General features: G+C 40.5%; 1 protein-coding gene across 7 annotated transcripts in view; it reads right to left on the bottom strand.

Moving 5' to 3' along the window:
* The window catches only part of AHCTF1 (AT-hook containing transcription factor 1), a 98,969-nt gene that overhangs the window by 16,460 nt on the left and 59,530 nt on the right, over positions 1–22,979 (bottom strand). For 4 of the 7 annotated variants that reach the window (XR_012430799.1, XR_006697537.3, XM_005539591.4 and 1 more), the window contains exons 22-30: positions 22,749–22,893; positions 22,541–22,672; positions 21,603–21,753; positions 13,165–13,315; positions 12,769–12,876; positions 8,812–9,004; positions 7,137–7,331; positions 6,080–6,476; positions 2,609–2,732 (exon numbers count right to left, since the gene is read on the bottom strand). Coding sequence is in view for 4 of the 7 variants with exons in the window: in XM_005539591.4 (XP_005539648.3) it covers positions 2,609–2,732; positions 6,080–6,476; positions 7,137–7,331; positions 8,812–9,004; positions 12,769–12,876; positions 13,165–13,315; positions 21,603–21,753; positions 22,541–22,672; positions 22,749–22,893 (1,596 nt within the window). In the remaining 3 variants the exon portion in view is untranslated. The other 3 variants (XR_012430803.1, XM_045390782.3, XM_074031291.1) reach the window with 2 other exon arrangements.

Here is a 22,979-nt window from a genome sequence, read left to right as displayed (position 1 = left end):
AATGCTGTACTTGTTTTCCCATTTTCTAATGTTTCTGGCAACAATGGCATGGCCTTAAAGTAGAAATGAAATGATTTAAAAATGCCTGTCAGTATACATTATATTTAAGCCAATTTTTAATAATCTGTGGCCACAGTCTTCAAATAAGTCTGTCAAACATTATGGAATATTTTTTATGAACTCAGTAGAGGCAAGGCAATATTTTAATGCTACCTGGAAAGACTATGATAAATGACTCAGAATAAGAGACCAATGAAACCTGTATTAATCCATATGATGAAAATAAATCCTGGAATATGATGACAGTGTTCCTTTAATATTCTAATCTGACCTTTCTCAAAACCCAATTAAAGCATGCTAATTTTAAAAATTAGGACAAATAGTATTTTAAAGTAAATTCAAGAAAAAGGTAAAGTAACAGTGATACATCACCACAAAATATCAAATAAGCTTACATTTTAAAAGGAACTAGTTAGCCAAGATAGTGAATACACACCTGGGTTCTCACTGATAATTCTCATGTGATTCCTTCTCATGTGACTGTTTTTTTTTTTTTTCTGAGACGGAGTCTCGCTCTGCCGCCCAGGCTGGAGTGCAGTGGCCGGATCTCAGCTCACTGCAAGCTCCGCCTCCCGGGTTCACGCCATTCTCCTGCCTCAGCCTCCCGAGTAGCTGGGACTACAGGCGCCCGCCACCACGCCCGGCTAATTTTTTTTTTGTATTTTTAGTAGAGACGGGGTTTCACTGTGTTAGCCAGGATGGTCCTGATCTCCTGACCTCGTGATCCGCCCGTCTCGGCCTCCCAAAGTGCTGGGATTACAGGCTTGAGCCACCGCGCCCGGCTGTGACTGCTCTTTGCTTTGCAATTGTTGCAATTATCCATCAAAGCCATTGCAATAAATAACACTAGTTTTCATTAAAATTCAAAAAACATTACAACAAAAACATAATTTGGATAATCCTTTCATATTGGCTTCTCCTACTTTTTCCATGCAGGCCTGGCAAAGATTCCAGCTAACCTAGATTTCTCTTTTCAGGCGTAAAGCATGTGATTTAGTTCAGGGTACGAGGGGTAACTATCATGACACTGAATTGTATAGGTGGTCTCATAAGTCCCGTTCGTTATTTATAAAGTAATGAACCATTTATAACGTTGTGAGTTACGTTTCGTGCCGGTTAATTTTACTGAGTCACCCCCTTCCTCCCACTTGATAATTGAAGCCGCCCCTTTTTTGCATCCTCTACAACGTGTTGTTCAAAGTGCTGACATGCAGTCGGTGTCAGGCTTGCAATGAGATAAGGAGCTCTTGCCAGAAAGTGAATCAACTGCTTCACTAATCATACTCATCAGTCCAGCTGACTTTCCGTAAAGGAAGCAGTGCACTGATTTCTATTCCAAGGCAAGCTGTTTATCTTGTTGCAGAACATAAACTGACACTCCCAACAATCTGCTTGACCACACTTTGAATAAGTCACCTAGTAAAGTGTCAATGAAAATTATTTGAGAATATAATGTTTCAACTAGTCCTCAAAAAACACAAACTTAGGCCGGGCGCGGTGGCTCACGCCTGTAATCCCAGCACTTTGGGAGGCCGAGGCGGGTGGATCACGAGTTCAGGAGATCGAGACCATCCTGGCTAACATGGTGAAACCCCGTCTCTATTAAAAAATACAAAAACTAGCCGGGCGAGGTGGCGGGCGCGTGTAGTCCCAGCTACTTGGGAGGCTGAGGCAGGAGAATGGCGTAAACCCAGGAGGCGGAGCTTGCAGTGAGCTGAGATTCCACCACTGCACTCCAGCCTGGGCGACAGAGACTCCGTCTCAAACAAAAACCAAAAAACAAAGAAAACACACAAACTTAAGAGTCATGTATTGACCAGATGGAAGGAAATAAAACTGTCTGTCATCTCCCCTGCGTTCTACTTTGGTCTACCTATGAAGAGTCCTGTGCCTGATCATCCTGAAACCACAGGAAAGCAGAGGGCACAGAGGTATGCACAGCTGTGAGTGAAATTTTGGTCTTCAACAAAAACAGAATCACCAGAGTTCTGCCTCAATTTATCATGTCTCTGTATATTTCCGAAATGTCTAGCAGCCAGCACTGCAAAATTTCATAGTAACTACTAAATAACATACAACTGTACAACTAAATTTCTTTTAAAACAGCCAACATTAGGCCGGGCGTGGTGGCTCTCGCCTGTAATCCCAGCACTTCGGGAGGCTGAGGCGGGCGGATCATGAGGTCAGGATATTGCGACCATCCTGGCTAACACATGAAATCCCGTCTCTACTAAAAAATACAAAAAAAAAAAAAATTAGCCGGGCATGGTGGTGGGTGCCTGTAGTCCCAGCTAATCCGGAGGCTGAGGCAGGAGAATGGCGTGAACCCAGGAGGCGGAGCTTGCAGTCAGCTGAGATCGCGCCACTCACTCCAGCCTGGGCGACAGAGCGAGACTCCGTCTCAACAACAACAAAAAAAAACCCATTACCAAAATGGAGACGTTAAAGATCTAAGTGAGATCTAACATGCACAGAATATTTTATTTCTGGTTCACGATTTCATTAAATTTCTTTTAAAAAGTATTTGAATTTTTCTCCATCAACTTACCCTTCATAGACTGATGGTGCACAAAGAGAAGCTTCAATTCCTTGAACAGGGCTTAAGTGATTCAATTCTGAAAATGCCTCTGCTGCAACTAAGGGATCCTTTGTTTCTGCATCTTCTAAATGGCCTATAAGTCATACAAATAAGAATATTATTTATGCTAAATATTTAGTGATTACTGATAGTCTTGCATTATTACTTTTTAAAAAGTTGTTGGGTCTGCTTTTTTGTTCTTTTAGGTTTGCTGCTGTATTATCAGACTGCTAACACTTTCTTTTTTTTTTTGAGACGGAGCCTCGCTCTGTTGCCCAGGCTGGAGTGCAGTGGAGTGATCTTGGCTCACTGCAAGCTCCGCCTCGCGGGTTCACGCCATTCTCCTGCCGCAGCCTCCCGAGTAGCTGGGACTACAGGCACCTGCCACCATGCCCTGCTAGTTTTTTTATTTTTAGTAGAGATGGGGTTTCACCGTGTTAGCCAGGATGGTTTCGATCTCCTGACCTCGTGATCCGCCCACCTGGGCCTCCCAAAGTGCTGGGATTACAGGCGTGAGCCACCGCGTCCGGCCAACACTTTCTTCTTTGAATTCTCTGAACCTAGCTCAAAAGCCCCCCTCCTTAACCTCTCGCTTTTTACTTTTTGCTGAACAGGCACTAATGCAACTGTTTTACATATATTAACTCACTTAATCCTCAACATCCAAGAAAGTAGGTAAGAAAACTGAAGCCTAAGGTTATACTGCCTATCCCAGCTCATGAAGCGTACTCAGTAAGTAGCTGAGCTAGGATTCAAAACTAGCTTGCTTCACTCTAGAGTTTGTGTTTTATGAAACTCCACCTACCACAAAAACAAAACAGATTTCTGGCCGGGCGCGGTGGCTCAGGCCTGTAATCCCAGCACTTTGGGAGGCTGAGGCAGGCAGATCATGAGGTCAGGAGTTCGAGACCAGCCTGACCAACGTGGTGAAACCCACCTCTACTAATACAAAAATTGGTCAGGTGTGGGTGCGCATGCCTGTAAGCCCAGCTACTCAGGAGGCTGAGGCAGGAGAATCACTTGAACCTGGGAAGCAGAGGTTGTGGTGAGCCGAGATCGCACCATTGTACTCAAGCTTGGGGAACAAGAGCGAAACTCCGTCTCAAAAAAAAAATACAGATTTCTATTTGAGACTGCCTCATATTGTAAGAATAATCAGTGAAGATAATGCTATGAACATTCTTTTAATAGCTACCATTTAAACATGTTAGTAGAACAAGGCACATCTAAAGAGCAATGTAGGCCAGGAGCAGTGGCGCATGCCTGTAATCCAGCTGCTTGGGAGGCTCAGGCAAAAGAATTATTTGAAACCCGGGAGGCGGAGGTTGCAGTGAGCTGAAATAGCCCCACTGTACTCCAGCCTGGGTGACAGAGCAAGACTCTGCCTCATATAAATAAGGCAGTGTAAATTTCTAGACATATGCTATTTATGGCATGGCGCTAAAGTTCTTAGAGCAATTAATAATGCCCATGCTTACTAAGTAAAGATATCATAGTCCAAACTTCAGTGGACTCTCATCTTAAACTGCTTACGATGCAGATTTTTATGTAAGTATGTGGTTTTACAGCTTTAGAGTTAGGAGTTACCTTTAAATAACCTTGTTAAAACTGTGTGTAGGGTAAGAAACATATAAATAGGCTGTTTTCTGATCCACCAATTCTAGGTCAAGTCTTTTCCCCTAACTAGGGTTCCCCTGGCCCTCTTGTTAACCAAACTGGATTATAAGGGTTTGTCAATATAGTCCACCATACTCTATGTGACAAGGGAGCAGGTGCCATTTCTACCTGACTCCCTGTTTGATCTTCAACACTCAGAAAAAACACAGAAGGAGCTAACAGGAATACATACATTAGGAACTCAAAACATTTTTTGATAGGTAGAAGAATATGAAGATAATAAATTCATGAGCCACTGAACTAGTTTTTTTTTCTTTTTGAGACAGGGTCTCATTCTGTTGCCTGGGCTGGAGTACAATGGCGCAATCACAGCTCACTGCATCCTCAACCTCAACCTCCTGCGTCCAAGCAATCCTCCCCTCTCAGTGTCCGGAGTAACTGGGACTACAGGTGCAGGCCACCATGCCCAGCTAATTTTTTAAAATTTTTGTAGAGATGGGGTCTCCCGAGTAACTGGGACTACAGGTGCAGGCCACCATGCCCAGCTAATTTTTTAAAATTTTTGTAGAGATGGGGTCTCCCGAGTAACTAGGACTACAGGTGCAGGCTACCATGCCCGGCTAATTTTTAAAAATTTTTGTAGAGATGGGGTCTCCCGAGTAACTGGGACTACAGGTGCAGGCCACCATGACCAGCTAATTTTTTAAAATTTTTGTAGAGATGGGGTCTCCCTCTGTTGTCTAGGCCGGTCTTGAACTTCTGGGCTCCCAAAGTGCTGGTATTACAGGCGTGAACCACTGTACCCAGCCTGAACATTTATTTTCATTATCCAGTGATTATTTTGGAGGTGAGGATGGAGAGTAGAATGGAATTCTAGAAACGTAAGACTGCTGGATAAGTTTAAAATTGCGATTTGGCAGGGCGCGGTGGCTCACACCTATAATCCCAGCACTCTGGGAGGTCAAGGAAGGTGGATCACAAGGTCAGGAGTTCAACACCAGCCTGGCCAACATGGTGAAACCCCGTCTCTACTAAAAATACAAAAATTAGCCGGGTGTGGTGGTGGGTGACTGTAGTCCCAGCTACTCAGGAGGCTGAGGCAGGAGAATCGCTTGAACCCGGTTGCGGGGGAGGGGAGGCTGCAGATCGCGCCACTACACTCCAGCCTGGGCAACAGAGTGAGACTCCGTCTCCAAAAAATAAATACATAAAAATTGTAATAATTTGTTCTGTAAAGTTATTTCTTATAACTACTGGAAGGACTTTCAAGTCAGACAATGGCATCTTACATTTCCTTCCTTAAATACTATTATTCTTTTCTAAATTTCATGGCCAAATAAAAAATGTAACACCTAAGTTCTCCTCTGAAATCTCATACCTACTCATGAAGCAAGGTAAGCCACACTTTTTAAGCCGAAAGAGTAAGATCTGTGCATTATGTCTAGGAACTAGAACACTGTGAGCATATAATATTTAACTCTGACGCTTTCTTTTTGAGACAGGGTCTTGCTCTGTCATGCAGGCTAAAGTACAGTGGTGCAATCACAGCTCACTGAGGTTTCAAACTTCTGAACACTCCCACCATGCCTGGCTAATTTTTAAATTTTTATTTTGTAAAGACAGGGCCTCGCTATGTTGAACAGGCTGGTGCTGAACTCCTGGGCTCAAGCAATCCTCCAACCTCAGCCTCCCAAAGTGCTGAGATTACTAGCATTAGCCACAGTGCCTGGCTATGATGCTTTTCTTATGGTGGAAAAAATTCTATTATAAACTTTATTGAGGGACATTAATAACAATTTGGAGTATTCAGAAATGAGTTCTTACCCATTTGTTTCTGCAGGTCTGAAGGAGTTACTTCTGATGCAAATGCATCTTTATCTCCATCCTTTTCAGTTTGTTCAGTTACATTAGTAGTTAGTGCAGTGGAAGAGCTTTTGGGCTTACAGACTCTGAAAACAGTCTCTTCAAGGTCTTCCGGTGATGGGGCATCCTGATACTCTAAGGTAGTCTCATCGGATGTGATTGAAACACTGCTGTTTCCTTTGCTCACATCCAGTTTCTCTAAACTTTGTGACCCCACATCCATTTCTTGATGCTCCTTTTCAGGGCTGTTCAGGAAAAAAGATGTGGTCCTATCTTTGCTCTTCAGCCATTCAGTTTCTGCTGGAACTGTACATTTTTTAGGCGTAGTAAATACTTCTAATTTGCTATCATCTGCAGCCTGTAAAGTAAGATTTTGAAAACAAAAAAATTAATAAATATCACAGTTAAGTCTAGTCCTAAGCTACCCATCCCAGTCATACCCACGCTTTCTTTGCTGTTTTTATCCAAACTTTCTCCTTAATAAAAATTCATTTATTCTAAATCCATTCTCTTCTGGTACATAAAAGTTAATGGTGGCTAATGTTTCCCTAATTGGTAATATACCAGTATTTTCAGAAGACTAAAACACAGAACAGGCTAGATGACCAATAGTCACTGAAAGGTTCCTATTAATCTACAGTGGATCTAAAGACACACCCTCCTAAATATACAACCAGCTAGAAACAACACAGTATAAGGTAAAAACAAACATAAAAGAAGGACTAAAAACTAGGAAGGACTAAAAACTAGTCCCAATTCTACCACCATATATCTAGTTGACTACAGCCAACTTGGTGCTTCTGAGCCCTGTTTATCTGTAAGATGACGTGTTTGGTTTAGCCAATGGCCCCAGTGTTTCTTTCAGAACTAACCTTTCCTGATTTCATTACTAGCTACAAGGTTATATACGAAAATCTATTGTGGTATTTAAAAAATTGATTTATGTAACTTTTTACTTGTCAGAGCTAATATATTCTTATTAAAAAATGTCTTTTCTCCCAATTATTATCAAACTTACTCCAGGAATCCATTTTGGGTTGACATCTTCTTCCACAAATGAAATTCTAGTTTCTTTAAGTCGTTGAGGAGACCTTCCAGGTGATGGAGAGGGAGATGCTAAAGGTGTTGATCGAAGAGCAGACCTCAGGATGGACTGAGGAGTGAACTCAGAAAATCCAGAAGTAGTAACTGACATGGCCAAACTTTTAGCTTTCTATGGTAAAGAGCAAATGGAATTACACCATGAAAAGTGGTTATATAAAAACAGACTGGGTCAACTGAGTCACAATAGTGGTTATATTCTCATCTCCATTAACGTATCAACAGAAATATTTATTCCGGATTTCTGCAAAGAAAATACAAAATTCTTCCAGAGCTTTTTATATGTAAGTCTACGAAACATAAAACTGCATCCATAATTTTTCTAAAAGCATTATTTCCAACCTAAATTCAACTAAAAAATAAAGTGCCAATTAGTAAGATAAATTACTTAACATTATAGAATTATACAAATCTATTACAGAAAACTACAGTAAGACTGTAGTATGTTTCAGAAAAAAAAATTTCATCACACAAATCCAATAATAACCAAATTATGTATCAGAATCCTCTGAAGATTTAGTATAATGAATACAAATAATCTGAAATTAGCATGTTAAATTTATTTAGTAGAGATAATTCCTTCACTTAGCCTCTAAAGGTCTAGTAAACAAATTACTGAATCCCATTAGATTATAATAAATTCTGTTAGACATGTTACAAGATCATAACAATTCTTTTTTCTAGACTATTCTGGCAGCAAGTATAAAATTACTCCAATTTCATTTCATTTGAACCTAGCTGCAGAGGATACAAAGTGGATTTTTTTTTTTTGACAAATGAAGAAAAATACTATACTGAATATTAACTTATTGAAACCTAATCTTCTTTTCAACTTATTTTAATAACTATTTTAGGAAGAGCATTAATTGAGGTATCTTTTATTCAACTTGAAAAATAAGGATTCCCTAGCTTCGCTATAAATGCTTGATATCCAAACAGAGAACCGAGGGACAATGGGGAGGGGTGAGGGAGAAAGAAAGCTTCTGGGTTTCAATCCAGAACATTAGTCAAGGGGCTAGGAAGATAGTATGTTAAAAAAAAAAACTTTTAAAATGGAAAGGTTTAAAAAGACCACCACTAGCAGATATCACAAGTTGAGTGCTGTGATTTCTCAGCTAATAACTAACTTATGAGATGGGAAAAGGCAATTTAAAGAGGGATACCAAAGTAGGAAGGAGTAACAGTTTTGTCAAAGGAGTCAAAGAATTTAAATACAAATAAACCGAAGAACTAAATAGCATTTGATAGAAGAAATAACAGCATAATGATATCAGAAATGGAGCTTATGTAAAAATAAAAACAAACAAACTCAAGAACCTGAAAGTATTACAAATGACAAAGGCAAATTTGCAATAACCACACAGAACCTTATATTACATTTAAGAAAATAAATGTAATTGTTAACTTTAAGCAGGAAGGGATAAATTTAATCAGCTCTGTTTTTAGAAGATGTGAAAATATAAAAAGATGCTTAAAGCATTTCCCAGCACTCCCCAAAAGTATCAGTTATAAATTGCTTATTTTTCTCCTTGCTACTTGAAAAATAAGAGCAATCCAGTTTCATTGTGAATGCTAGATGCATAAATACTAACCTTAACTACAAGAGGAGTTTCAAGCAAATGTAATTCTGAAGTCCTGGAGACAGCCTGAGGTGATCCTTTTAATTGTGAACTTGAGGACAGTGAACGGGATACTAGGTACAAAGGAGACTTCACGGAGCACTGCTGACTAAACTCCGAACACTGAGAAGGCTGGGGGACAGGCTCAACAACCAAGTCTAGCAGTCTGTAATCAGAATGTGCATTTACTGAGTTATACTGAAAACCAAATGAGAAGGCTGGGGGACAGGCTCAACAACCAAGTCTAGCAGTCTGTAATCAGAATGTGCATTTACTGAGTTATACTGAAAACCAATGAGAAGGCTGGGGGACAGGCTCAACAACCAAGTCTAGCAGTCTGTAATCAGAATGTGCATTTATTGAGTTATACTGAAAAACCAAAAGAATTTAGTACCCCATTTAATCAGACCTCTATATTCACTGGTAACTATGACAGCCACATGCAAATACAAATTCAGTCAAGTATATTAATGTAATCCAAAGTGCCACCATGCATTCAAAAAGTCAGAAAATTATTCATAGCAAAACAGAATTAAGAATTGCATGTAGGCCGGGCACGGTGGCTCAAGCCTGTAATCCCAGCACTTTGGGAGGCCGAGACGGGTGGATCACGAGGTCAGGAGATCGAGACCATCCTGCCTAACACAGTGAAACCCCGTCTCTACTAAAAAAAATACAAAAAACTAGCCGGGCGATGTGGCGGACGCCTGTAGTCCCAGCTACTCGGGAGGCTGAGGCAGGAGAATGGCGTGAACCCGGGAGGCGGAGCTTGCAGTGAGCTGAGATCCGGCCACTGCACTCCAGCCTGGGCAACAGAGCGAGACTCCGTCTCAAAAAAAAAAAAAAAAAAAAAAGAATTGCATGTAGCAACTGATTTTTAAAAGGAGTTTGTGTCGTCGTCCTTCCCTTTACCTATATTTACTGAGCTCTCGCTATGTGCCTAGCATCTATTTTCAAGTGAAGATGAACTGCCAATTATTTAAAACACTAAGAAAAACAGGACAAAGCTTCCCTGGCAATTCATTTACTACAATTCATTAACATGCAAAATATCCATTCACTTACATGTAATACATATAATGAAAACTGGTTCATTTTGCCTTTATGGTTCTGATTACAATAAAGACTAGACTGACCAGCCCCTCCCCACAACCAAAAGTTAACTTTTTCAAATCAGTGAGTTTGGTGACAAAGTACAACGTTAAGACTCTACTACAAGGTTTTCCGTAATGTCCTAGTCCCAGTGATAAAACTGATCCCACTGATTACTTGTGGTGAGCATGTATAATCCAAGTAAGTTTTAGAGTTTAATATACAGATAAATTTCAACTCAAAAGTCGAGTTTTCAGGTGGTCATTTTTGGTGGACCATTTGCACAGGTCACTCTTTTCTCGATTTCCTAATAAACAGTCTATCTTATGGTTGTATTTCCTAGCAGTAAAAACAATCCCGTTTTATTTCCCCCAAATGCCAACGCGGCTCACCTGAGAATAACCAGAAAAGCAGAGTGTGCTCTGGAGCCCAGAAACACAAACTTGTAGTTGCAGGACCCTCTTTGTCATCCTATCTATCAGGGCGGTGTGGAGCCCAGAAACACAAACTTGTAGTTGCAGGACCCTCTTTGTCATCCTATCTATCAGGGCGGTAGACCCACACAGGTGACAGTGGGGAAATATTTAAAGGTCTTCCCACTTGTTATTCTGTATCAAACACAGCTTTTAGATTTCTACCAAACCAAGAATATCCAATCAGGCTGCTAGACATTTCTTTTCTTCTAGATTCTCTTCTTTCTCTATCTCATTTGCATTTAAATTCTGTAGTTGGATTCAATTCAAACTTGGAATATAGTTTGTTCACTTTTATACTGAGCCATCCCAAAGTAACATTGTTAAATGTTTGCATTGTGTTAATATTTATGTTTAAGGTACCTATTTAGGAATGACTGCTTCTCAAAAGCAAGGACTGTGCAACAAAAGCAACCTACCAAGTCAAAGCAAAACTCCTGCATCAACGAGACTTAGTATTTTAACATTAAAGCTTCTAAGGAAAACCTTCTTAAGGTATTTTCTAAATGAAATGTGAAATATTGCACTAGGTCTCAGGTCTTCAATCCTGAGACCAAATATTCTTTCAGAACTAACCTTTTCTGATGTCATTACTATCTGCAAGGTTATATACAAAAATCTACAGTGGTATTTAAAAAAATTGATTTATGTAACTTTTTACTTGTTAGAGCTAATATATTTTTTACTATAATCCATATAAAGAATGCATCCTATATCACATAAAAATATCAATTTCATAAATTAGCACTTTAGCCTTACTATATGATGTACCCACGGATGTTATCTATTTTGCTGTATTTCATTGCAAGATATACTGTCTACCCAGTAATGCAAACTCAGTATGAAAAACACATAAGGTAAATATTCAAAACCCAATTGGCTCTCTTCCATCTGAGCTAATGCTGGCTTTAAAAAATTCTCATAACACGGCCGGGCGCGGTGGCTCAAGCCTGTAATCCCAGCACTTTGGGAGGCCGAGACGGGCGGATCATGAGGTCAGGAGATCGAGACCATCCTGGCTAACACGGTGAAACCCCGTCTCTACTAAAAAAATACAAAAAACTAGCCGGGCGAGTTGGCAGGCGCCTGTAGTCCCAGCTACTTGGGAGGCTGAGGCAGGAGAATGGCGTAAACCTGGGAGGCGGAGCTGGCAGTGAGCTGAGATCCGGCCACTGTACTCCAGCCTGGGCGACAGAGCAAGACTCCGTCTCAAAAAAAAAAAAAAAAATTCTCATAACACTTCTTTAAGGACCTGAGGCCATTAAAAATCCTTTCAACCGGCCGGGCGCGGTGGCTCAAGCCTGTAATCCCAGCACTTTGGGAGGCCGAGACGGGCGGATCACGAGGTCAGGAGTTCGAGACCATCCTGGCTAACACGGTGAAACCCCGTCTCTACTAAAAAATACAAAAAACTAGCTGGGCGAGGTGGCGGGCGCCTGTAGTCCCGGCTACTCGGGAGGCTGAGGCAGGAGAATGGCGTAAAAACCCGGGAGGCAGAGCTTGCAGTGAGCTGAGATCCGGCCACTGCACTCCAGCCTGGGCAACACAGCGAGACTCCGTCTCCAAAAAAAAAAAAAAAAAAAAATCCTTTCAACCTTTAAAATATGTCTATTATTACACTCTATACTTTTGGCCTCAGTTCTTTCTATGATCTTACCTCAAGTATCTTTTTCTTAATATCAAAAATTCAGATAATCTTGTAATGATTATCTATAATCATTATAAATACTTTAAACAATGTAATTTTGTCCATGATAAAACAATAAAAAATTTGCAATGATCCTGGGCATATTAAGAATAATCAATACATTAAGATACATACTCTGTTCTCTGTGGTAGATAATTATGAACATTTTTCAACTAACCAATGCTCGTAAGTAAATACTTGCAATCACAATTTCATCTTGGATACAAAACTTCAAGTTAACTATTTTTGTAACACCACAGGTAAGATGTGAAAGTGCTGCATCTGAAGCAACACAAGACATTTTAGTAGGCAATGCTGAACAGAAGAAAGCTTCAGTGAGCTACCCAAGATTAGTTTGTAACTAAGTATAAAAACAACCTTCATTTAGAGGTCTAGTAACAAGGAGGTAACAAGGAAAGTAAGTTAATAGTTTGCTTATGAGACAAACTTCACTCCTGTCCACTAAGCAGTCTGAAATTATTAAACAAATGTTTTAAGTACACTACCTGATGTAAAATTTCCTAAAATTACTGCTGCCCAAAGTATAATAAAAAGCAAACATTAAAATATTCATTTAATAATTTAAGATAGTCTATAAAATGTTAAAGATAATTAAAAATTATAATTGTAATTACCAACTAACATTGTGTCTCTAAGAATGATTTAATAAATTCTTACCTAGAAATTTTTTGTGATGCTTTTGAAATTGGTGTTCCAAAAAACGCCTCAGGCAGCTCTGGAGCTGGGAGCGAATACACTATAGGAGATGGTTCTTCTATTTTTGAACTACAAAAATAAAGATTTACTCCTAATGTATCACAAGGAGCACTGGTAACAAGTGGATTAGATGGGAGAACAAAGGGTTTTCATTTTTTTTTACTTTGTACATTTCCGCATTGCTTACAAATAACAATGAACATTTCACTTTTAAAGGTTTTTAAAAATTCTTCTAAGAAACAGAGTTTATCTTTTTTACATACACTAACACTAATAAACTTAGGCAATGAGAGTGGATGCTGATGTCCAGTAAAGATTAACAAGCAGCGTGACCATGAAACATGTAAGAAAACGTACCTATTGTAAGGTGTGGTGCTACTTATAGGTTCTTTGCTTGCCCAGACTTCTCCAATTTTAGATAACACATTGTTGATGAAAACAGATCTTGTCAACACAGTTCCTGTTACAACTTGCTTTGGAACTGCTGATAATGGCTTGGGTCTAGAAACTGTAAAATGAAGAATGTTAGAATTAACTGCATCTCTAACAAACAGGATTTTAATAAAAGCATATGAAAGAATGATTACAAAAAACCACCACACATTACGTGGTAAGAGTAGCTAAAAATTATATATATAATTTTTGTTTTTTTAAGACCAGTCTTGCTGTCACTCAAGCTGGAGTGCAGTGGCATGATCTCGGCTCCCTGCAACCTCTGCCTCCTGGGTTCAAGCGATTCTCTGGCCTCAGCTTCCCAAGTAGCTGGGATTACACGCATAGCCACCATGCCCGGCTAATTTTTTTTTTCTTTTTTTTTTTTTTGAGACGGAGTCTTGCTCTGTCGCCCAGGCTGGAGTGCAGTGGCATGATCTTGGCTCACTGTAACCTCTGCCTGCGAGGCTCAAGGGATTTTCCTGCCTCAGCCTCCTGAGTAGCTGGGACTACAGGCATGTGCCACCATGCCCTGCTAATTTTTGTATTTTTTATTTGTTTGTTTTTGTTTTTGAGACAGAGTCTCGCTCTTGTTGCCCAGGCTGGAGTGCAGTGGTGCGATCTCGGCTCATTGCAAGCTCTGTTTCCCGGGTTCACGCCATTCTCCTGCCTCAGCCACACGAATAGCTGGGACTACAGGTGCCCGCTACCATGCCCAGCTAACTTTTTGTATTTTTTAGTAGAGACGGGGCTTCACCGTGTTAGTTAGGATGGTCTCAATCTCCTGACCTCATGATCCACCTGCCTCGGCCTCCCAAAGTGCTGGGATTACAGGCATGAGCCAACGTGCCCAGCCACGTGTTTTGTTTTAAACAAATTGAAGGTCTGTGGCAACCCTGTGTCCAGCAAGTCTACTGGCACCATTTTTTCAACAGCATGTGCTTACTCCACTGACTAGCTGTTCCCCCTTGTCTCTCCCTTTCCCCAAGGACCTCCCTTATTCCCTGAGACTGACAGTATCTAAAAATTAAGCCAACAAATAACCCTACAAAGACCTCAGGTGTTGATGTGAAAGGAAGAGTCGCATGTCCATGACTTTAAATCAAAAGCTATACCTCTTATGCCAGTTAGCCAAGTTGTAAATGCAAAAAAGAACCTGAAGGAAATTAAAAGTGCTACTTCAGTGAACACATGAATGGGAAGTCAATGCCTGGCTTCAAAGGACAGGGTGACTTTGCAGTTAGGGGTTAATGTACTCGATGACTTTAAATTAAAAGCAATCACCATTCCAAAAATCTCAAGGCCCTTAAGAATGATGGGAAATCTACTATGCCTGCCTTCTATCCATGGAAAAAGCCTAGATGAAAACACATCTGTTGACAGCATGGTTTACCGAATATTTTAAGCCTACTGTTGAGAACTACTCAGAAAAAAAAAAGTCTTTTCAAATATTACTGCTCACTGATAATGCACCTGGTCACCCAGGAGCTCTGATGATGTACAGGGAGACGAATGCTGTTAGCAGGCAAGAAAACCCAACATCCATTCTGTAACCCTGGATCACAGAGTCATCTCGATTTTCAAGATATAATTTAGAAATACATTTCATAAAGCTATAGTTGTCACAGAGTGATTCCTCTGAGAGATCTGAACAAAGTCCTTTGAAAACCTTCTGGAAAGGATTCACCATTCTAGATGCCATTCAGCACATTCATAATTCCTGGGAGGAGTCAAACTGTACAATAAGAGGAGTTTGGAAGAAGGTGATTCCATCTTTCATGAATAACTTTGAGGGCTTCAAGATTTCAGTGGAGAAAACAACCACAGATATGGAGGAAAGAGCAAGAGAACTAGAAAGAAGCAGAGCCTGGGCCAGGCATGATGGCTCATGCTTGTAATCCCAGCACTTTCGCAAGCCAAAGTGGGAGGATCACCTGAGGCCATGAGTTTGACAACAGCCTGGGCGACATAGTGAGGCCCTCTCTACAAAAAATAGCCAGGCATGGTGGCACACACCTGTAGTCTAAGCCACTCGGAAAGCTGAGGCAGGAGGATCACTTGAGCTCAGGAGGTCAAGGCTACAATGCGCTATGATCATGCCACGGTACTAGAGTGTCTGTGACAGACTAAGACCTTGTCTCTTAAAAAAAACAAAAACAGACTAAAGATGTGATAAATTGCTGTAATCTCATGATAAAACATGAATAAATGAGGAATTGCTTCTTACAGATAGACAAACAAGTGGATTCTTGAGATGGAATCTACAGTGTTGAAATGATAAAGTGTAAACAGATGGAGGGTCTCCAGGGATTACAGGAATTTCACATTTAAAAGAGAAAAGTATAATACGTAAGCGGTATTTTAATTACTAGCTCCTCTAATGAGGAATCTGGTAAAAATACCCTAAACTTTCTAGCTAAAAGAGGGTATAAAACCTTGAAAAAGGCCGGGCGCGGTGGCTCACGCCTGTAATCCCAGCACTTTGGGAGGCCGAGGCGGGCTGATCACAAGGTCAGGAGATCGAGACCACGGTGAAACCCGGTCTCTACTAAAAATACAAAAAATAGGCCGGGCGCGGTGGCTCAAGCCTGTAATCCCAGCACTTTGGGAGGCCGAGACGGGCGGATCACGAGGTCAGGAGATCGAGACCATCCTGGCTAACACGGTGAAACCCCGTCTCTACTAAAAAATACAGAAAACTAGCCGGGCGCGGTGGCGGGCGCCTGTAGTCCCAACTACTTGGGAGGCTGAGGCAGGAGAATGGCGTGAACCCGGGAGGCGGAGCTTGCAGTGAGCTGAGATCTGGCCACTGCACTCCAGCCTGGGCGGCAGAGCGAGACTCCGTCTCAAAAAAAAAAAATAAATAAATAAATAAAATAAAAATACAAAAAATTAGCCGGGCGCGGTTGTGGGCGCCTGTAGTCCCAGCTACTCGGGAGGCTGAGGCAGGAGAATGGTGTGAACCCGGGAGGCGGAGCTTGCAGTGAGCCGAGATCGCGCCACTGCACTCCAGCCTGGGCGACAGAGCGAGACTCCTTCTCAAAAAAAAAAACCTTGGAAAAAAAAAGCCCGAGGCTATTTACTTTCTCAGGGACCGGGTGTCTTTCCCAGGACAGGAAAACGGTTGTGTATCAAATACCACCTCCTCAGAACCCAAAATTCTTGAAAATGGCCGGATTCTGTCATATATAAATTCCCAATTTGGGTATTTTAACAAAGCCTTTTTATAAAAAGCTACAAGAGCCGGAATCAGACCCTTTTAAATGAGATAAACAATACAACTGAGCCTTCAAAAAACTAAAAACAACTAACCAAGCAAACAAAAAGTGACTGCTGCTCCCACTGTAGCCTTGCTGAACTTGCTAAACCTTTGGACTTATCCTTCCCATAAATGGCAGGAAATAGCTAGCGGGGGGGGGGGGGCACTTACCCAAATGCGAGGACCACTAAAAGGGGTGGTGGCTCATTTTTCTAACCAGCTTGACATGGTGGCCACGAAATGGCCCCCATGTCTTAGGACAGTGGTTACAAATTGCCTAGTAATGAGAAAAGCTTAGAAACAAACCATGGGTCAGACATTACTGGTCTAGGTCCTCAGTTATCCAGAGTGCTAAAAACAGAGACACCATTTGCTTACTGAGGGGAGGAGGTTACAATAGCAACTTAAACTAAGAGGCAGCCACATCAAGGTGTGCCAGATGCTTAACCCTGCCATGCTCCTGCCCACCTCCCAGGAACTGCCCCTACACAAATCCTCCACCACTGGTGGTAAAATGTATTCTCCTCAAAAGGACCTAAAATCAGGAACTGCCCCTACACAAATCCTCCACCACTGGTGGTAAAATGCATTCTCCTCAAAAGGACCTAAAATCAGGAACTGCCCCTACACAAATCCTCAACCACTGGTGGTAAAATGTATTCTCCTCAAAAGGACCTAAAATCAGGAACTGCCCCTACACAAATCCTCAACCACTGGTGGTAAAACGTATTCTCCTCAAAAGGACCTAAAATCAGGAACTGCCCCTACACAAATCCTCAACCACTGGTGGTAAAATGTATTCTAGTCAAAAGGACATAAAAAACAAACCCTTTCAGAACTCTGAAGTTAACAAAGTCTTTGTTTGTAAATCAGAGTAACATCATAAAAAGGGGCCGAGAAAAACAAAGCATACAATGCTGTCCTCACCTGGAGTTAAGGAGGCTAACAGCCTACAATCCCTGACTAGATAGAGCCTTGTCTTCAGGACAGGTTAAGGCCATCACGTCTCCACAGACTCTAAGTATGCTTTCTCTGTAATCCATGCCTACAGTGCATTTTTTTTTTGAGGCCTCCTGACTGCAGACAATAAGGAGGTTAATCATATTAAAAATATTACAGCTATTAGAGGAAGCAGTACAGTTACCTAAAAGGGTAGCGGTGGCCTACTGCCAGGGTCACCAAAAAAATAAAAAATAAAAATTTGAGGTTATTAAAAATAATAATAACCTAAAGATACAGCTACTAAAAAGACAACCCAAACATGTGAACTTTACAAATGACCCTGATCCCAGACATCCTACTCCACAAGTGTTCACCTCTGGAATTAAAGCCAAATGGGAAGGGTATTTTCCACATTTAGATTCAGAAGGATGAACTATTAATGACAAAAAAAAGAAAAAAAAATCTAGATTCCCAAAAACCTAGGGTGGTCTATAACTAAATATGGTCATAGATCATCACATCATGGTAAAAAACAAAACAAATCTTATGCAATTAGTTAATAAAGATACCTGATCTAAAAGATAAAACATCAAGGATCTAACAGGTGTCTCCAATTTGTACAACATAACACCCAGATCGGGCTCCCTTGTGCCTCCACTAACCTAAGCTGTCAGCTGGGGTGGCATGCCAGGAAAAGACTGACAAGAAGACTTTACAGTGATGCCCCAGCACCCGAAAACTTCAGGTACCTACTAGTGTAGACACCTTTACTGGCTAAATAAAAGCCTTCCCTTGTCACACACAAAAAGACAAACGAGGTTGTCAGAGTTTTAATCAAAGACATCGTCTTGGGGTTTCTGGCTTACTCTGACCAATCCAGAGTGACAACAGAACTGCCTTCATTTACAAAGTTACTCAGGGGGTGTCCTCTGCCCTGGAAATTTAATAGAGGAGGTTACACACAACTTAAGAAATCTCAGTCATCTAAAAAGGTCAAGCATAGTAATAACACCATAAGGGTCATGCTAGCCAAACTATGCCAGGGAACTCAAAAACTGACTAAAGCTCCTTCCCATCACACTATCACGGGTGCTGAAAGGGAGTGGGACTTGGCCCTTTCCGATTACTATATAGAAGAGCTTGCTTGGCATGATGGAACCTTCAACGTGAGCTGCTGTTGAGACCGAGAGGGCAGTAAAACATGCTGTCGATTTTAAAACATACAAACTCTCAAAATATGTGAAACCACAGTCTACTAGTTCCCACTGAGGTTAAGCTTCACCCATATTAACCTACAGACCGGGTTCACCGTAAGATTCAAAAATCCTAATCACCTCCGGACCAACTAAACTCTGTTTGGACCATGTGCTATTAACCACTCACTCTTCTCCTAAAATTCAGGGGCTCAGACCCTAAAAACCATCATTCCTGAGTGATGCTGCACCAGAGCCCTCAGATCAGGCTCTACTAGGTTCAACTTATTCCTATAAGCCAGTCTCTGACTTCCGGGGAAGGAACACTACACATTAAGTAAAACGTGCCCTTGCCATACTCGATATATTCAAACTTTCCCCCTTACAGAACTCTCCATACTCATTACTCTTCTGTAAAATAAAAAAATCTTAACTGGTGATAAATTACCATATAAAAAATAAACTCTTTCTCCCTCTACCGTTCAGTCCCTTTTATTACTGTGACTGACGGTCTCTGGAAAGACAATACATTAGTTAATTTCTCCTGCATCATAGCAAAGGGAAAGAATCTGTCCCAGTACTAAATATACTAGAGACAATACACTAGTCGATTTCTCTTGCATCACAGCAAAGGGAAAGCATCTGTCCCAATACTGAATATACGATAGACACCCACAAGCCTAGCTTGTCCAAGCCATGCAATTTGTGGTGACCTCAAACTTCATTTTCACCCCACAAAACTGGAGCAAGCTCCCCTTTCCTGCAGTTATCCCCTCCACAAAAACGTTCCTTATGTCACCTTGACTAACACATCTATAGTAAATACTACTTACTGTGTAAGTCCTACTAAACTATTCAACTGTAGGTCAAATACACAGGCACTATGATATTCTTTCAACACAGACTTACTACACTGACATTGTCAGTGTAGTAAGTGACATTGTCAGTGTAGTAAGTGACATTGTCAGTGTAGTAAGTCTGACCCAAAAGGGAGGTACCGGCTGCTGCTTCCGACACTACCACCTGCCACCTCAATACAACTCACTACTGTCCTGACACAATCACCATTCATATTTCAATATTAAAAACAGTATTTTAAAATATTTAGCATTTTAAAATATTTTTTAATAATAGAGACAACCCACTAAATAAAACTCACGACAAAGAGTGCCAAACTCCAGTTTCTAGTATATACAAGTAGACATGCCAACAACTTACAATAAAATTTCAGCTGACTAAAGAGACTAAGACTACCTTTGATGTGGGCCTCTGTCTCCCTTATATAAAGACGACACCTAAAGCCAAATAACATACTATTAAATGTCTCTATCTTCAGACAAATACATGTCCCTCTGAGGCATGTATTCCTCTACATGCTAAGCAAACAAAAAGTGACTGCTGCTCCCACTGTAGCCTTGCTTAACCTGCTAAACCTTTTGACTTATCTGTCCCATAAATGGCAGGAAATAGCTAGCTGGGGGAGCACTTTCCAAATGCTAGGACCACTAAAAAGGGTGGTGGCTCATTTTTCTAACCAACCTGACGTGGTGGCCATGAAACGGCCACCCAAAAAAATATATACCCCACTGCCAGGCTGCCTTGGATTCCTTCCCTTCACCCTGTTTAACATGAACTTATCCCTACGTCTTGAACCTCTCAATAAAATCTGTATCTTCCAAATTTAAAAAATTCAACTATAGCTGCTCTTATTACAACAATACCAGCCATTACAACCTATCCTGAGATCTTGAAATATATTTAAATTTAGCATCTAAAAATGTTCACTCCTTTAACATCTCTAGACACGCATCCCTGATCAACATTAAAAAGTTACCAAAAAAACTGACCTCCATCTCTCAGCCCTCAAGAATGACGAGTGACGTATCTCCAGGGAGAAAATTTGTAAACAGAGAGTTTCCCAGGATTACAGAAATTTAATCAACTATCAGCCTTTTTACAGCCTCCCGCTATTTAGCCGGTTTCTTCCTAAACCCTATGTAAAATATTAGTCACCTACTTTGTTAAAACCATCTCCTGACAGGCCAACAACTTATATTATAGATAAATCAGAATGAACTTTCTTTACCACCATACTAAAGTCTCCACCCCAGGAGGTGCTACAGCTTCCTTACCATGACAGAGACCTATATACTGACATAATAACTAAGTCTACACAACCGGGACCACTCCTTCACATACAACGACACAACCTCTCCCCTCTCCAGAAAACCCTCTTGTCACTCTCCCTCAGCTGGACACTGCTTTGGAGAATCCTCCCGGTGTTGTCCTCCTTACTTAGAAGCCAAATAATAAAAAGTCCGATTGACCAAAACCTGCCTTCTTATAGAGTAGTTTGTTACTCAACAGGCATTTAGAATATTACATAAACTTAAGATGACAGGGCAGAGGCAAGGTTTGAGAGGACTGACTCATTCTGAAAGTTCTATGGCTAAAATGCTATCAAACAGTATCACATGCTACCGAGAAACTCTAGTGAAAGGAAGAGTAAACTGACATGGTAAACTTCACTGTGTCATCATAAGAAACTGTCACAGCCACCTCAACCTTCAGTAATCACCATGCTGATCAGTCAGCAGCCATCAACACTGAGACAAGATCCTCTATTGGCAAAAGGATTACACCTCACAGAAGGCTCAGATGATCGTTAGCATTTTTTAGCAATATTGCATTTCAAAATTAAGGTATGCACACTGGTTTTAAGAATAATGCTACCGCACACTTAAAAGTATAGTGTAAACATTATGCAACGGGAAACCAAAAATTGAGAAGACTAGCTTTATCGTGATAGTCACTTTATTGCAGTGATCTGGAACCAAACCAGCAATATCTCCAAGACATGCCTGTGAGTGTTAGCGAAAGTAGCTAAATTTAAGGTGGTTTCAGAAAAGTAATTATTCAGTATCGTTTTTGATCCAATAGATTATGATATTCTTCAACGAAATTCTTACCTAATCGAAAAACTGATGATGTTGACAGATGATAAGGCTTAGCTCGTTCAACAGCTAATTTTCGATGGACTCTAGGAAGGATTTTTCCATACTGGTCTAATATAGAATTTCGAGCCAGTGATCTCTCCCGCAAACGAGGATCACGATCATTCTATTAAATATCAAAATTGATAAGAAATTTAACCTTCAAAATGTTAGGTGCTATAATTCTATATTTAAAATAAAATATATTTAATAAATAAAATTCTACCATTTAAAATAAAACTACGAATATCCAAAAATATCTTCCTCCTACCTACATATCCATTTTTCCAAACCAAGAACTTCATCCACATATCTAATTGTTTTATCAATCCTTACCCATCAATAAATTCCAAATCTCTGCTACCAAGCCTTTGTTCTTCAAAACTAATAAAAACAATGGTTATTAAGCCTCCATACGTGTCAGGCAACATTCTACTTTACACACATCTCTGTGCATCCTCAAAACCACCTCACAAGGAGACGTTATCATTTTATAGTTGATAAAACCAAGACTGAGAGTGTGTCCCAAGCACACAGAGTGAATGAAGAATTAGTCTGACCCTCGAAGTCCAATGATCTTGTACTATATGACCCTTACTGCTGGCCTCTACGTCCTCCTCTACCACACAATGATCTTTGTACTATGTAACTCCTACTGCTGGCCTCTACATCTTCCTCTTGTTTTCCCTGACTGAAATGGCATTATTGTAGGCAGACATCAGAACACAAATGGCATACATAAAAGAATCAGGCAGTAATACCGTGTTCCCAATTCTGTTACAGAGATAACTGAGGATTCAAAGTAATGCTAGGCACAGAGGTTACCAAACTGTAATCTCTTATATAACAAACCAAAAAAGTCTCCAGTTTTCCTTATTCTCTTATCCCCCATAATAAGACAACTTGAATCATACCATAACATTAATCTTCAGAGTTTGGTTCAGCTTCAAGGCAGGCACATAATTGGCACGCTGCAAATGGTGCACTAAAAGGAATTCATGATTCTGAACACTGGCACTGGACTGTAAAAAATTCACTAAACATTCCTAAAAAGAACAAAATAGACTGTCAACTACCAATTTACCTTGAATTTCTGACAAGTTTACACGGGTAAGTAATTACCTGCTCAGTGTCTGTAAACGGCAGCTTCAGTAAATCTTCCATTAAGCCCATTTCCTGACAGACTTCATACATGTGCTTTAGTAACTCCTCTATATTCAACCTATTGCAATGCTGCCGCAAAAAACTCCAGGCTTCAACCATGCATCTGAAAGCATATTTATCAAAGTTTAGTTTTAGAAAAATTTATTTAAATGTACAAAACAAGAAATCTAAACGCAGAATCTCAAAGAT

Source organism: Macaca fascicularis, chromosome 1 (assembly GCF_037993035.2).
Source record: "Macaca fascicularis isolate 582-1 chromosome 1, T2T-MFA8v1.1".
NCBI classification, from domain to species: domain Eukaryota; kingdom Metazoa; phylum Chordata; class Mammalia; order Primates; family Cercopithecidae; genus Macaca; species Macaca fascicularis.
The sequence above is the reverse complement of the archived record's forward strand: the minus strand, read 5'-3'. Positions and strand labels throughout refer to the sequence as shown.